The following is a 15182-nucleotide window of genomic DNA, read 5'->3' on the forward strand; positions in this document are numbered from 1 at the left end:
CCTGCAGGCTGAGGTGAGGGCTCCTGCTTTTGGCCCGAGGCCTCAAGAGGCAGCAGATGTAAACAAACAGGCAAACCATTGTGCAGGCCTGGAAGTGACCGCGATGTTTCATTTAAATGCTAATACACAGTTATGGGGTGATGATAACAACGCTGGTGGACATTTATTTAAGCTCAGGCAATAACTTAGAAGCTCGTAACGCCGCAAATGATATAATAATACGTCAATTTATCTGTTTTGTGTTTTAGTAAATAGAAAAAAATATATATGCTCAGATTTAAGGTTGAGTGTTTGAATTTCTCTCTACAAAGACTCTTTGTTCTGTATTATTCTAATGCAGGTTATTATTAGCTCGCAGCTCCATCTGGGCCAAAATAGTCCACCATTTTCTTCATTAGCTTCTGCATGCATAAAACAAATAAATAGCACACAAGGTAATTCCCCTTAAAAAAAAGAAGAAAACAGCCCAATATGCGATAAGAATATAAATCTCAAAAGACAAGGTGAGTGCATTTCATTCTAACAAATTTATTGTGTTTCAATCAGCTCGTACGGAACCACTACTGAAATTAAATTACAATCAAATTATCACATCAAAATATACCCTTATTACCTAACAACGGTCAATGTCAGCTTATGATGATTTGTGCTCCTTTAGAAACGATAATACAAAATTAAACAAAATAAGGGCAACAACAAAAATATAAGAAAGAAATTAAGGAAAAACAAGAAAAGGGAAAGCATCTTACACAAGTTCCTGCAAGGGGGGGAAAATAAATTACCGTCTGGAATCATTCATATGTATTCCGAATAAAATATTAAAACAAGTCATTCTGATGAAAAATATAAAGTAAATAACTCAGATCAGTTTCTGATCTAGTGATCTATATTGCCGGCTTTACAGAGTTTTGTTTATTAAAACCTACCAAAGAATACTGCTTAGAAAGGGCAGCAATAATAGTGTATCCACAGCACCCACTCAGTCACACTTGGCAACACATTTATTTCTCTCAAATAAGTGCAGTTGAAGTCTTTTCAAATGTCTTATGCTCTATTCGTTGGGGAAAAAAGGAGGAAAAATCCACTCACGGCGTCAAAGTCCATTAAATAATAAGAAGAACCCCCCCCCAAAAAAAGAAGGTGATCTTTGAGATCAGGCGGGGACAGTCCTGGTCCAGGTTGTCTTTTCTTTCTGGGGCTCATGAGGGCCTCAAGGTGAGAAAAAAAAATATATATATCCCTAATCCTCCGCGTCTGTGTGTGAGTGCAACCATGCAGTCCACCTCAGAATAAACAAACAACTGCTGTAAATCAGGATGGAAGCTTCGTGGATGTCACTCTCGTTCATAGTGTTGCAGTTTTTCCCCTCTTGTTATTGTTAGGCATGGAGAGGAGGGAAGGCGGTTCAGTCCCATTTCTAAATATACAAAATGCCTGCTCCTTTGTTTCTTCAATCAAACACAGGATAATGAGAGGGAGCATTTTTGGAGGAGGAGGGGAGGGGGGGAAAGAGAAAAAAAAAAGAAGAATAAAAACAATACTTGGTTTTCCTCTTGGTGTGTTTTTAATGCGCCAAAATTACCTGGTGGAATGAACTTGTAGTTGTCACCCTCTGGTCGCTCGCTTCACTTGCATCTTTTAAGTAATCTACTAAAAAATGCCCCTGAAAGAAAAAAGCAGAAGGAACCTTTTAGGTTAAGACATTTCAGGGCCTGGAAGAAGGTTACACGGTGCGTTTTTTCAGAGGGGGGGTTTTGGGAGGAAAAAGGGAAATCTTGCTGGGTTTTTTTCTCTCTCTCTTTCTGTATTTCTTTTCTGGTGAAAAATAGATAACACATTTGCAGTCTCATTCATATTCCCTCACAATCACAGTATCAAAAAAATGTGGCTATCTTGGCGATAGTCTGTATGCTTTTTTTTAAAAATCAGTTTAATTTCATAATAAAATATTCTCGTGTGCTGCTGCTCTATGTTTCACTGAACATTCGTTTGCAGTCCATGGAGGGGGGCGGTGTTTCTGCACTCACATTGCCGACTTGAGAGTACACATCCTCCGGCGTCTGAGCCACTCCTGGGGGCGTCATCCGTTTTTCCTTCTGTCTCCTATTGCAAAACCACACTCTAACCACCTCTTTCTCCAGCTGCAAGTTGTCCGCCAGGCCGGTGATCTCCTGGGCCGAGGGTTTGGGGCATTTTAGGAAGTGGCTCTCCAAAGCCCCCTTGACGCTCACTTCGATGGATGTGCGCTTCTTTCGCTTCCTCCCCTGCGCCGCGATCTTGTCGATGCTGGTGGGGCTGCCGGTGGTCGAGTCGGCCTCCTCGAGCCACTTGTTTAACAAAGGCTTGAGCTTGCACATGTTTTTGAAGCTGAGCTGCAGAGCCTCGAATCTGCAAATGGTTGTCTGAGAGAAAACGTTCCCGTACAGGGTGCCCAAAGCCAAGCCGACGTCCGCCTGCGTAAAGCCCAGTTTGATCCTCCGCTGTTTGAACTGCTTGGCGAACTGCTCCAGGTCGTCCGAGGTCGGCGTGTCGTCGTCCGAGTGCTGGTCGTGGCTGTTGACGCCGCCGTGGTGCTGGTGCTGGTGATGCTGGTGATGCTGGTGGTGGTGGTGGTGGCTGCCGTGGTCCAGATCCGGGGTGTCCCCTCTCACCAAGCCAGGGTGCACCAGGCTCTGGCTCCCCGGACTCAGCATCCCGTTCACAGTGAACCCCCCCGGCTGGGAGTAGATCAGCGACTGCTGCTGCTGCTGTCCCCCGGATATGGAGTTAATGTGAGCGGCAGTCGTGCTCCCCCAAGCCCCGGCGTGAGTCTGATGTGGGGCTAAGTGAGGGGGCCTGTGGTGCAGAGCAGTGCCCGTGTGCAGATCGTCTCTGCCGGAGTTCTTCACGTCCTGCTGCTGGGGGCTGCCCGTCATCCCGACAGGACTCGACGACCAGGGTGATCCGGCTTCAGCTGCTGCAACCGCGGCTGCTGCTGCTGCCGCTGCGGCGTGCGGGAGGGATGTCACCCACTGGTGGGCATGGCTCAGCATGTGTCCCCCGTTGCTCGCTGCCATTGCGCCCTGCATAAAGTCACTCTGTACCATCTTGACTGAGGGGTCTCCCCTGTAGACCCCAGACCCCGAAGTAACCGCAGCACTGCCCGGCTGCATGCCACCACCTCCAGAGTCAGAGTGCACGATGGAGCCGGACGATAAGATGCTATTGCTGGGCAGATAAGGATTGGAAGCCGCGGTGGCCATCCCGTCAACTCTTATGAATATGTTTGTGGATAACCCCCCTCCCTTTTGACAGTCACTTCTTTCGAGCAGGCAAATTATATCTCATGAATTATTCAAACTTTAAAAGTATGAGTAGGTTTTTGGCACTACCATCGACGCGCGTAAAAACGCGAAAAAGCCACAAAAACGGTGGTGAGAAAACTGAATAAAATCCGCGTGTATTTACAGCATTCTAGTTGTGCGTGGGCATCGGCGAATAAAAATCCAGGTTTTTCAAAAGCCCTTTGAAACCATGTGCAGTCCGTTTAGAAAGTTTTGCACCGGGATGAAATTGTGAGCATTAAAATTCAAATATACAGGAAGAAAACGCGTCGTCCCATACAAACTTTTGGTGCTCGCAAAAAAACAAAAAGCCTTGCAAATTGTCCACAATGTACAAAGTCCCGGTTTATGTCCCCTTTGGATGTGAAAAACATTAGCAGAGTGTCCTTAGTTCTTTTGTAATTCAGTCGCCGAGATTTCTCCCTCGCTTTATTCTTTTCTCTCTCTTCTTTTATAGCACTGTAGAGCCTATCTCTTTGTTCTGTTTTGATGTATATAAACCTGCCAAACCGCAAACTCCGGATGAAGTACAATCCAGTATAACAGCGTACCGCGCTGCTTGCAAGCCTCTTCTCTCATTCGCTTGTTCTCTCTCTCCACCTCGCTCGGTGTCTCTCTCTCTCTCTCTCCCTGACAGGCGGTGTAGTCCCGCCCCCCTCGGAGCCCGACGACGCACGGATGTTTACCCCGTGCGTCCCCGTTGATTGGTTACCCGGGGTGTGATTGGCAGGTCTCGCCAGCCTTTGCTCCGGGCGCGCGAGCCCTCCTTCCGGCGGTTCCAATTGGCTGGTTTTTAATTGCGGTCCAAACAAAACGGGGAACACAACTTGGTAGTAAATAGTACTGAGGTATTAGTACACAAACATGGGTGAAGGGGTAAATTAAATATTTAAAAAAAAACTCTAACTGTGACCTCTAGTTGTGACCTCTGTGATAATCATGATTCAAACCATCATGTTATGCTTCAATATTAAATATTTATAACGAAGTGCACCTATTTGAAAGTATTAATTTGAATATAAATACATTTGAATAGATGTTCTATACAAGCACATATCATTGTATTCAAACACTTTTCTTTCTATTATTCTTGTTGCAAAGACTAATGCAAGGCTTCAATTCATATCATGCACGTATATTTGACACTAACAGATCTATTGGTAACGATTATAATCATCTGGTTGCCTGACCTGGTTGTGTAATAGAATAAGGAGTCCGTATTGCCATGGTTAGGGTGTAATTCCCTCTGGGCCACCCATAAAAAAATACAGGAACGATTTAAAAAAAAAAAAAGCTCCTCTGAATGGTAAACTATTTATCTTGTTATAAACATGTACACGAGGTGCATTGAGGTTCAAAAATGATTTGGCGAAATTCACAATCTGCAGGTTAATTGTTTATGAGCATATAAAAGAAAGAAAAAGGCTCATGGTTGTTAATTCGGGGGAAACCATGACACTGCACCCTGAACCTCTGAGCACAGAGAGAGAGAGAGCAGTGCAGTGCAGCCATGAGCCGGAGATACTTCGGCTCCTCAGGAGTTAAAACGCACAAAAGGTTGCGGGGATGCTTCCATGCGTAAACGTCGCGCACAGGCAACCTCAGTGAAGCACGGGGGAAGAGAAAGTGGCAACCAAAACAAGGGCAAATTGAGCAGTCCTTGGGGGATTTGTGCGTGCAGGGTGGCGGTGCTGCAACCGTTTGCTGAAGAAGAAGAGGAAGGAGGAGGAGGAGGAGGAGGAGGAGGAGGAGGAGAAGAGGGGAACACAAAAAAAACAAAAAAAAAACGAGAGATAGCCCACACCATCCCTCAAGATGACCACATAACCCCAGACATGAATGAGGCCTTTGTTAGTGCGTGGGACCCCTGCGCCTATATGGACGCACCCATGGGTGCCAGATATATGGTTCCCATTGCACCCATTGGTTCAGTTTAGGGTGTCAGCAGCCTGTTGAGTCCACCTGACCAACACAAGGCCTGCGGCAGGTGATTCCCTGACAGGATTAACTGTATTTTGTATAAAGGTTAGAGCTGCATGTCATGCCTAACCCCAAACACTGGGGCCTAAGCTCTCCAAATCAAAGATGACGCAAAGATTTTTTATTGCAAAAGAGATTTAGGGGCAAATATAAGGCACGGGAGTACTTGTGTACTCCATGCCAGTACCCCCCTCCTCCCCCCTCGCATCCCAGTAGATTTAATTTGGACTAGGCTCAAAACCAAGGGAGCCTCGTGGATTTGTTTACATTGAATAGGCAGGCTAGGGGCCAGGACCATGGGGCCCTCTATTCATTAATATACAGTGAGGATTTCTGTCTAAATTACTGCTGTTCAATCCACACTGCACGCTTTGAAAGGGCGTCTCAGGCGGCCAACAGCAACGTGACACCAAGTGTGCAGAGAAGAAGGCTCCTCACACAAGATAACCGCTCAAAATGAGAATAATACATAATGTATATAAAGGGAGAGTCAAAAGGCATTTCAGAAATGCTCCCCGAAATCACCGCGCTGCGATGAATAATAAAAAAAAAACCCACTCTTCTCTGATATATGATGTGTTTATTATTTATTTGCTTATTATAAAAGGTCCCCAAGTTCCCTGCTGAGGGAGTTCATTTATTTTGTATGCAAAAAAAAAAGAGAAGAAAAAAAAAGAAAAGAAAGAAAGAAAGGGGGGAGAGGGAAAAAAAAATCATCCCCAAGTATAACAAGAGACGAACAGTTAGTGCTGATTTTCATTTGCATAAATTTTCATATATTTTAGTGAAAATAATAGCGGGAGCCGAGGAGTGCTCCTGCTCAGTTGAGGCAGAGGAAAGAAAATCTTAGGGAGCACCGAGTCGTAGGAAAGGGAGATAACCATTTACAGGCTGCGTGTGAACAATGTGAAGCTATTTCCCTTTTCTTGGACACAAGGTAAGTCAACAATTATCTCTGCGGATTTCTTTTTACGCGTGAGGAATGCGAGTTAAACGCCTTCTCGCGCATCGCTCCACGGTGGCTGCTTCCTTGTCGGCTGCTTTCAGTGATATTTCAGCCTCCTGCGACCATATGCACTCATATTATTTTCATATTTTAAACCGAATCGCAAATGCGTGCCCTTCTTCTTCTTCTTCTTCCATGTTTACCCCGAATGCGTAAAAATCAATATGCGCGCCGCTGTTTGCTTTTGCGCCCCTGCCTTTTTTGCTTTTTATATAAATAGCGCGCAGATGGATAAGCTGTGCTGTTTTGTAGTGAATGTCCACCAGAGAAAAGTGCAATCAATCACATTTTAAGCAGGGAGAGAGAGAGAGAGAGAGAGAGGGAGGGAGGGAGAGAGAGAAAGAGAGAAAGAGAGAGAGAGAGAGAGACCCCTCGGTTGAATCCTCCAGAGGGATCGCGTAGGCAAGTGCAATATGAAATCGTTTAATATAAATCGATCTCGTTGCATGCAAAGTTTGTTTAAAGTTGATGTGCACAAGCTTGTCGACCCGGTGCTTATAAATAGCCCTCAATGGTAATGGATGCGGACCGGGGTTGTTCTGGACTTTGCTCGTTTTTCGGGCTCCTGGAGATGTTCAAGGAGCACATCTCAAACTAAAGCGACAGATTTGTTTAAAAAAAGTAAAGAAGCGCAGATAATGAAAAAAAAAGAAGAGAAAAAAAAGAGATCTGGTCACGGGCATTCATTTAATGGCTGACAATAATCATTTCAGTCTGCCACAACTTCCGGCTATACGTTTGTCAAACGAGGATCTATTGCACATTAACTCGAATGTGTGAAGAAGAAGAAGTCGTTTGGTTTTCGGTTGACGTTTTTTTTTCTTCTTCTTCTTCTTCTTCTTCTCCTTCTTCTTCTCCTTCTTTCTCACGGGTTAACTCTCTTCTCCCTCATTGATGGGGAGTGCATTTCTGAGCCCAGCACTCGGTAGCCATGGTGAGCCCAATAAAAGGGGGACACACTAGTCGCATTAAGCTGTATGTTTGTGCACTGGAGTCGAGATGAAAAGAGGGCTCGGTGTCCCGGGCCAGCTCCATCGGTGCTGGGTGGTAACGCGTTACAGTAACGGGGTTACTCCATCTGCAGCTAGAATTATGATAACACGAAAATATAGTGCTGGGAAATAAGCAGCTGTCTTTAAATAAAGTGTCAATAATGTAGGTTTTATTGGGCCATGACTTGATTGGTTTTTTTAGGGGGAACACCGGGTTATGACGATGTCTTTAAACTGACTAAAAGCATTATGTTGTGCTGCATAACGGGGGAGTTATGTAACCAGCCACATTACTTATTATTATGTTTTTGTTTTCCATAATAAGTGATCTGAGGATGACATTCGTTATTCGAGATGGATATCCAACATGTATGTGATGTCAGGGTGGAGGTGAAATAGATTATAGTCATAAATACAAAATTAAAAAAGAGTCATAACTGCCGCCAGGTGTCGCGCTCACTCATGATGCAAATATGTATATAGCTTACACTGCAAAAAATAAATAAACGTATAACCTCACATTTGATAAAATGTTTGTTTTTATAACAATAGATTTATTTTTTACATATTCTGATATGTTGAGCAGATCCCACGTGCGTCCAGTGCAGTTTATAATCTTTATATTTGCATTAAATAACGTTTTGGTGGGTAATTTGACTTTCAAGCTACATTTCTTGAGTCATTAGACAATTTTTAAACTTTTTTTTAAAACCAAACACTTTTAAAACTGACATTTTAAGACCGAACTGCAGACTCCTTGAGATGGATTTGCATTCCTCATAATTTGATGGCCACCAGAGATGACACGATCGGCAATAAAGATAGCACAGGTCAGTGCAGAGACACGCCGTGTCACACACACGGAGGCAGCACGTGCTGCATTCTGATGATTCTTGGGCTCAGACTATATTCTGGTGCAATCCCTCAATCCCAGAAGCAATTTAATCACCTTAATTTAATTATCCATTAAAAAAAGAAGGGAAAAAAAGATATCCCCGCACGTGCATGCGTATTTGTTCACATATTTCCGCGCCGGGGAGTTGCATGACGGAACCTGCTTGTATTGATCAGGCCTCGCGAGAAGCAGCCTATCAACGACAGCCCTCGTTGATATGCAAATACAAATACTGCTTCAAGACAGTCGCCATCTGCAGTAGCCCATAAGCCATAAGTGTGAGCCAGCGGGTCCGCGTGGGAACGTATGACGCACGAGGGCCGGGCAACAACTCGTGAATCATCCCGGGAATCAGCGCGCTGGACCGGCCGTTTAGTGGTTGCGCCAATCCAGCGTTATTCTTCTTCTTCATCGTCACCATCATCATCGTCACCATCGCCTCGAGCGGCGCGCAACAAAGCATCAACGCGTGCACTTGTGCGTTATTGCACCCGTTCTGTCACGCTGTACAATGACGGTTATTGGTAGCAGGAGGCCATTTATTTATTCCTCCAGGAGCAGATTGTCTAATTCATCAAGATGGTTTGGTGACCTCCCCACCCCCAAATGATGCTTTCAAAATCGTGCACATGATCTGAATTTTAAGAATCGGGTGTTTTATGCTCTAATTGACCTAATGTGTTAAAATATGAATCCAAGTGGGGGATAAAAACGTCCACTCGGCGATGACCACAAGACAAAAACAAACCAGTATAGGAACAAAAATCAATTTACTCACAACATTAATCTCCTCTCCCTCCCTCATAAAACATCCTCACAGTCCCATCACTCTGATGCTGCAGCCGCCATTAATTCATGACACCTGACATGCAGATTTATGTCGGTCCTCTAAAGGTAGGCAAGCCCGGCTAGAGGGTGTCTGTAGCTTCCACTTCCCCGGGTTGCGATATTCAGATTAAATTGATGCAATACCATGCCGTTTTAATTATGGCCTATTTAAGTTGCCTATGGGCTACATCATTTATTTTCTTCCCCGTGGTCCAGCCACTAATCCGAAACGACATACGGTGAGTGTGTCTCACGTCAGGCCCAACGTTGATTTAAAGCCGAATCCAACTTGGAGCACTTAAATGATAATGTGGCTACTATGCCGTTAATTAAATGGGCTACACTGAATATCAGTGTAAGCATTAAAGATGCCTTCAATTCCAAAACATGACTGGGATTTGTTTTTCTTCTCTCTTAACCCATTCAAACGAGACAGAGACTCTTTATTAATATTCTATTAGTAAAGGCCAATATAGAATTATATACACCGTAATAGCCCGGTATTAGCCGTGCAGCGCTGTGGGCATTCAGCTTGTAAATGGACTGACATGCAGGTAAATATTATATGTTTATTATCATTGGACTCTCCAGTGGTGCTGCTCACTTCAAGAGGCAGGGCTCAGGCATGTGGCAGCACAGCTGGTATTGATTTGGGATTGGAAATCAATAGGGATGTCATAATTTGAGCTAATGTATATCTATTTATATGTGTGTATATGGTTCTATGCTGGTACAAATGAAGATTAAAGCAGATTGGTGTTTACGCGTTCCTTTTATGTGTGTTTCGGCAATCAAACAATTTTTTTTCAAACAATGAAATTAAATAAATTCAGCAGTGTTTCAATTAGATGGAATTAATTACGTTTTATTTATTTATTTGGGGGCAGAGAGAATGAGCGACGGATTAAAATGAGTCACACTATGGCTTTAGAAATTAATTAATTAATTTATTTGAGAATAAAGGTCAAAAGTTGCAGTGCAGCTATATTTGTTTTGTTTTTTTGTCAAGAAAAGAAGTATATGGGAGGAAAATATTCATCTGCGTGGACTGATCCAAATGCAGGTGCTTGTATACACACACACACACACACGCACACACACACACGTACACACACACACACACACACACACACAGACGCACACACATGCACACACACACAAAGCCACTAGTGCCGGCTGGTGAGGAGGTGAGTGACGGGGACAGATCGGCAAAGATAAGATGAAGTGCAGCTTTCTGAGTCAGAGGGGCGGAGGAGAGAGAGGAAAGAGGAAGGGGGACGCTTTGTCTGTCAGTCTTCAGCTTCACCCCACCCCCACCCGCGCCCCTCCACCCATTGGGTGCCGGTTGCCTCATAGTCCCGGCCACATCCCTCTTTCTCTCTCTCTGTAACTCACATACACACACACACACATACAGATGTAAAACACATCAGCATGGACACACATGCTTAAACACCCCCACCTCCAGCAGCAACATCCAAACAAGCCGCAGCGTTATTGTGCATGCAAATCAGCAGACGGACACGCTGCTATTTTTCCATTCTATTAGACTCTATTACACATGCTAATCAAGAATGATATTGATGATATTGTGTTATTAAGCTGAGCAATTAATGAATGAACTAAATCCGCAGGAAATCAAATCCATAGAAGCCTCGTTGCTTCGGCTGCCTGGTTTGTAGCCACTGTGCACGTCTCTCCATAGTTCCTGCTTTTTGTTTTTGTTTGTTAAACAGCGGTGTTCCCTGAGGATAGAGGAGGGGGGGAGGGGGGGTTGTGGCACCTCCCTGCCCAGGATTACATTAATCAAAGTATTTATTTCCCTCGGGGAGCCAGGCGCAAATCACTCCAAATCCCAGTAAAATTGGATAACAGAAGAACGGGCGCATCGAGGGTAACCCCTCTCTCGTGTTTTTTTGTGTGTTCATTTCACCAACTTAATGGATCTAGTTCTATCTAACTTTGTGGCACACTGTGCGTGGTACAGCGAGGAGGGGGGAGGGCAGGGGGGAAAGTTTGCAAAGCTGGAGGTATTGAGGCCTTTGAGAAGACAAACAACATAATTGGATGGAAGCGTGCGCTCAGGTAGAGAAAAAACAACACTAACCACATCCCCGATAGGAGTGTCTCTGGGTATGGAGCTGTACAAATAAGAGCCATTCCCTGATTCCCTGTCTGGGCTGAGCCAGCACCAGGAAAAACTAGCCTGTAAGATCTGTAATAGACGCGTCAACCACTTCCACCAGAGCGCCCTGCTCTCTCTCTCTCTCTCTCTCTCTCTCTCTCTCTCTCTCCTCTAAGTCTGGTCAATCCATTGCAAACCCCACAAAGTAGTAAAAACAACAATCCCTGATACCCTCTTTGCACTATTTGCTCAGTAATTACGGGTGATGTTTGGGCGAAGCCAGCATGGCTAATAAATCTGCGAATGTTTACAGCCGGGCTGCTGCTGATACGGCAATAAATACAGCACCCGATATGCTGGCTATTATAGGTAATGCAAATAAAATAATAGGGCTGTAATTTTGCCTTATGCGTTGCGGCGGCAGCTTTGATATTCATGAGGGAAACGGGGAGGAAATGTCGCCTCTCGGCCTTTATGGGCGCCAAAGTGGAGCGCAGAACTCGACGCCGCTGCCTTCATCCCGATCAGGGATAAACGATGGCCTCGTTGCACCGCGTTGGGAGGCTGCCCTGCCACCCCCGGAGCACACGCAGGCTCACAAATGCATGCAAACACAGTTGCGTGTTTGTAGACACATGCTCGCACACACACATACTGCCCGCTGCCATGTTTGCTAGGGGTGGGGGGGGTTAGTCGCCGGCGGGGTCCTGACTCAGAGCCAGGCCTCTCGGGGTGAAGGCAGCCTGCCTGCACGGTGTACGATACATGGGCTATTCCACTTGTAGAGCACAGAACGTACAGTATCCATACTTCTGTGTACAAGGCTGCCAAGTTAAGCCAGCCCGCGAGTGAGTGTTGGTACAGTAGACGTGCGTGGAGGTGCAGGTGTGATGCACGCGTAGAGACAGACAGCGCACGCCGTTTGCCATCGCACGCCGCCGATGATCCATGATGCTTAGCAAATGAGCAGAACATCTACAGCTGTCATGGGACCGGTGGAGGTTGGATGGGGGGTGTAAACTTGTGGAAATGCAGAATAACCTCTGATATACCCTTAAAAGATCATTATGCTTGTGAGGGATTATTAGCAAAGTGTGTTTATTAGAGTTCAGTTTGCATGTATCCGACCATTCCAGGCATCCATTGGCTTCCAGTCATTTTCTATATGATATGAAACACTACATTGTATTTATTGACAGTAAATCCTTTTGATTTTTGCAGGCCATTTTTAAAAAGTATACGCTGCTGAGATTTACCAATTTTAATATTTTAAGACACTTAAAATTTAGCCTGACTGGATTTGTTTTGAACAAAGTGACATACATGTTATGAGATACAACTTTTCATATCAGTGAGCAACTTTGACAGAATTGACGGTCACTGTGACGAATAACAAACCAAAGCAAGTTTAAGAGTCCGCTAATGGATTTTCCTGCTGCACAGAAATGAATGGAAATCAACGGCTGCCTGGAACAGTCATCAAAACGCATCCAGAATGTTAAAACGCGGTAAAATGAAATTTTTTAAAAGTGTGCTAATTGCCTTTCACATTGAACAGAAACAAATGGAAACAAATGGCTGCACGCAAGAGTTGTGAAACTAAACCCAAGACTCAAAAGTCCTTTCAAAGCTAAACCCAAGTCCTTTAAAAGCCTCCGTAGGGCTCCCGTGTGTCCCCCAGGCCACACATTGAGACCCCTGTGTTAGGCAACGGAGGCTTTGCATACATTACAGCGCGCCGCGACCCCAGTAAACACGTATGACCGGCTGAGCGTCGCTAGCTAGCTGCAGCTTCCGGGCGTCTCCAATAACGACCGGTGACTCCCGACTGCAGAATGGGGCCTTTCTGTCGGGGTCGGCGATGATGTGTGGCCCCGTGGGTGACGTGTGCTATTCATAAGCGAGCTTGTGTGGTCACGTTCGGCAGCGGGGAAGTCTTGATTCATGCGGGCATTATGCACGCCGGACGCTTATGGCACCTCTCCCCGTTGCCGTGCAGTCAGGAAATGGGTTTACATACGTCTTCCTCCAAATGACCCTCCCTCTCTCCCCCCCCCCCCCTCCCCGGGCTCACAGCTCCTGCACATACAGATTGGATGAACGAGACGTTACGAGCATGCAACAGAGAGCATTGGGGTGATGTAATTCACCCTCTGTCGGCCATGTTGGAGGTATTAAGCGGACCAGCTGCGCCCGTGAAGTGCCCGTTATGCTGCTACGTGTTGGTCTTTAGCTCCAACAGTAGGACTCAATGATCTTGGGACATTTTTTTTGACATTTTGTTTTCATCCCATATAATTAGATTTCCAAGCAACTGTTTATAAAACCATCACATTTGTGCACCTTTGCATTGGCTTACAGTTGAATTGAAAGCTCTTCCTGCGAGTAGCCCCCGAGTCCAGAATTAGAGGTTGAAAAAAAAACATTTTCTCAAACAGTTTCTTACAATTAGCAACTTTTTAACAGTTATGGGTATTTAACGAGAGAGATTTCTGTATTTGCGAGGGATTTTTTTTCTGTGTTTTTCTCGTTGGTTATAAATAAAACTGTTATGTCGCATTCATCTGTGCACCAATCCGGATTTTGCAGATTTTGCAGCAGAAAGAAAATCTGATGACGGGGTTGTTTATGTTGACTTGACACAACCAGTGACATGGGATGGAACCACAGCCGCACTGATTCCTCTGATCAGCCGAATGTTAAATCCTTCATAAATATTACTTTGATTGCAGCTTTTAATAGAGAAACACATTTTTAAGGTTGAAGAACTTCCCGTTCTGACTGCAACCAAACTGCTGGAAGTTCCCCTTTTGTAGACATAACACGACAGGAGATTGTACATTTGTGGTCATATCCCAAAAATCCTGTACAGCGTCATGTTACCTCAGAGACTTCTCTTCAAAATATTTTCTATGAACTCATATTTCAGCATTACGTGGTCTTTTTGTCCCTCGCTATCTTGATTTCACCTTTTTGGATCAAACATATTGTCCAGCTCATTTCTGTTGTTTTAGTTTTGAAAAGTGCTCTCCAAAAAAGAGTCCCATTTCTAATACTTCATGGGATAAATTAATTACTAACATTGCTTTGCCAAGTTAGCCTGGAGAGCTTTGAAGCTATTAGCTGCACGTTTTTGTCTCTATCGAATCTTCGTCTTCTTCTTTTGAAACGCATACATCTGTATATGTTATGTATTTATACACTCACAGCAGTTGATTTAAGTCCGATTTTTCTTCATGACCTTTAAACTCTCTAACTTTATAGTCGCGGGACACCAGCCGTGATTTCTGGATGTGTGACAACTGCAAAGCCTCGACAGCAGTATGACTGGCCACAATTATAGGCACTCTCTCGCTCTCTCTCTCTCTTCCCTGCTTCACAGAGCTCCTGCTGCTCGCCCCCTATCCCCCTCCTATCTCCTCCCTCCCCCCCCGTTCGAGGCCTGGCGTGAGCGTTCAAGCCAGAAGCCTCACAAAAGCGTCTTTGAGGGCCGACTCCTCTGAGCTCACACCCGCCACACATTACTTACCAGCAGGCCTCAGTGCAGACTGCAAACCAGGCGAGGGAATAGGGAATAGTGTATATGTCACAGAACTGGTGTGGGGGGGACTCACACTACTAACCTCTTTCCTCTGTTTTCATTTCAGAGCTTGTTTTTTTGGGTTTTACTTTGAAGGGGAATCTTCAGCGTCTATGAATGAGCTTCAGCACAATAGAAACTGTGTGGGGAAATTGCCTCTGCATGGACTGTCAAGTCAAATATCCCTCCCCGGCTTTAGGCTGCCGGTCGTCACAGGAAGTGACGCTGACATGTGTGCGAACATGTGTGCTGCGGAAGTGTGCGCGATCCTCCTTTTTGGGCCAGCGTTTCTTCTTCAAAAAAGCAGGCGTTGTCCTCAGCCGAGCAGGAGCAGTTTTTTATGTGTTGATATAAATAGTAAAAAAAAAAAAAAGGAGAAGAAAAAATCACATTCAACACGTCACGTGTCATCAATTCGGGACAAAGCACATTTATAGTTATTCTTAATCCTCA

The 15182-nt window shown here is 44.9% G+C and overlaps 1 protein-coding gene across 1 annotated transcript; it reads right to left on the minus strand.

Moving 5' to 3' along the window:
• Nucleotides 1–509: 509 nt before the first annotated feature.
• Nucleotides 510–3898, minus strand: pou3f3b (POU class 3 homeobox 3b). Its single transcript, XM_034553316.1, has 2 exons — nt 2028–3898; nt 510–1663 (listed from the first exon to the last, which is right to left on the minus strand). The coding sequence occupies exons 1-2, from the start codon at nt 3240–3242 to the stop codon at nt 1565–1567; spliced, it is 1314 nt and encodes a 437-aa protein (XP_034409207.1). The 5' UTR covers nt 3243–3898; the 3' UTR covers nt 510–1564.
• Nucleotides 3899–15182: the final 11284 nt, after the last annotated feature.

Source organism: Cyclopterus lumpus, chromosome 2, assembly GCF_009769545.1.
Source record: "Cyclopterus lumpus isolate fCycLum1 chromosome 2, fCycLum1.pri, whole genome shotgun sequence".
In the NCBI taxonomy this organism is placed as follows: Eukaryota; Metazoa; Chordata; class Actinopteri; order Perciformes; family Cyclopteridae; genus Cyclopterus; species Cyclopterus lumpus.

Excerpts from the sequence above, each read along its gene's own strand:
- pou3f3b (XM_034553316.1), bottom strand. The coding sequence starts at position 3,242 with ATGGCCACCGCGGCTTCCAATCCTTATCTGCCCAGCAATAGCATCTTA. Across the intron at positions 1,664-2,027 it reads TGTACTCTCAAGTCGGCAAT|GGGCATTTTTTAGTAGATTA; the intron begins GTGAGTGCAGAA and ends TTTTTCTTTCAG.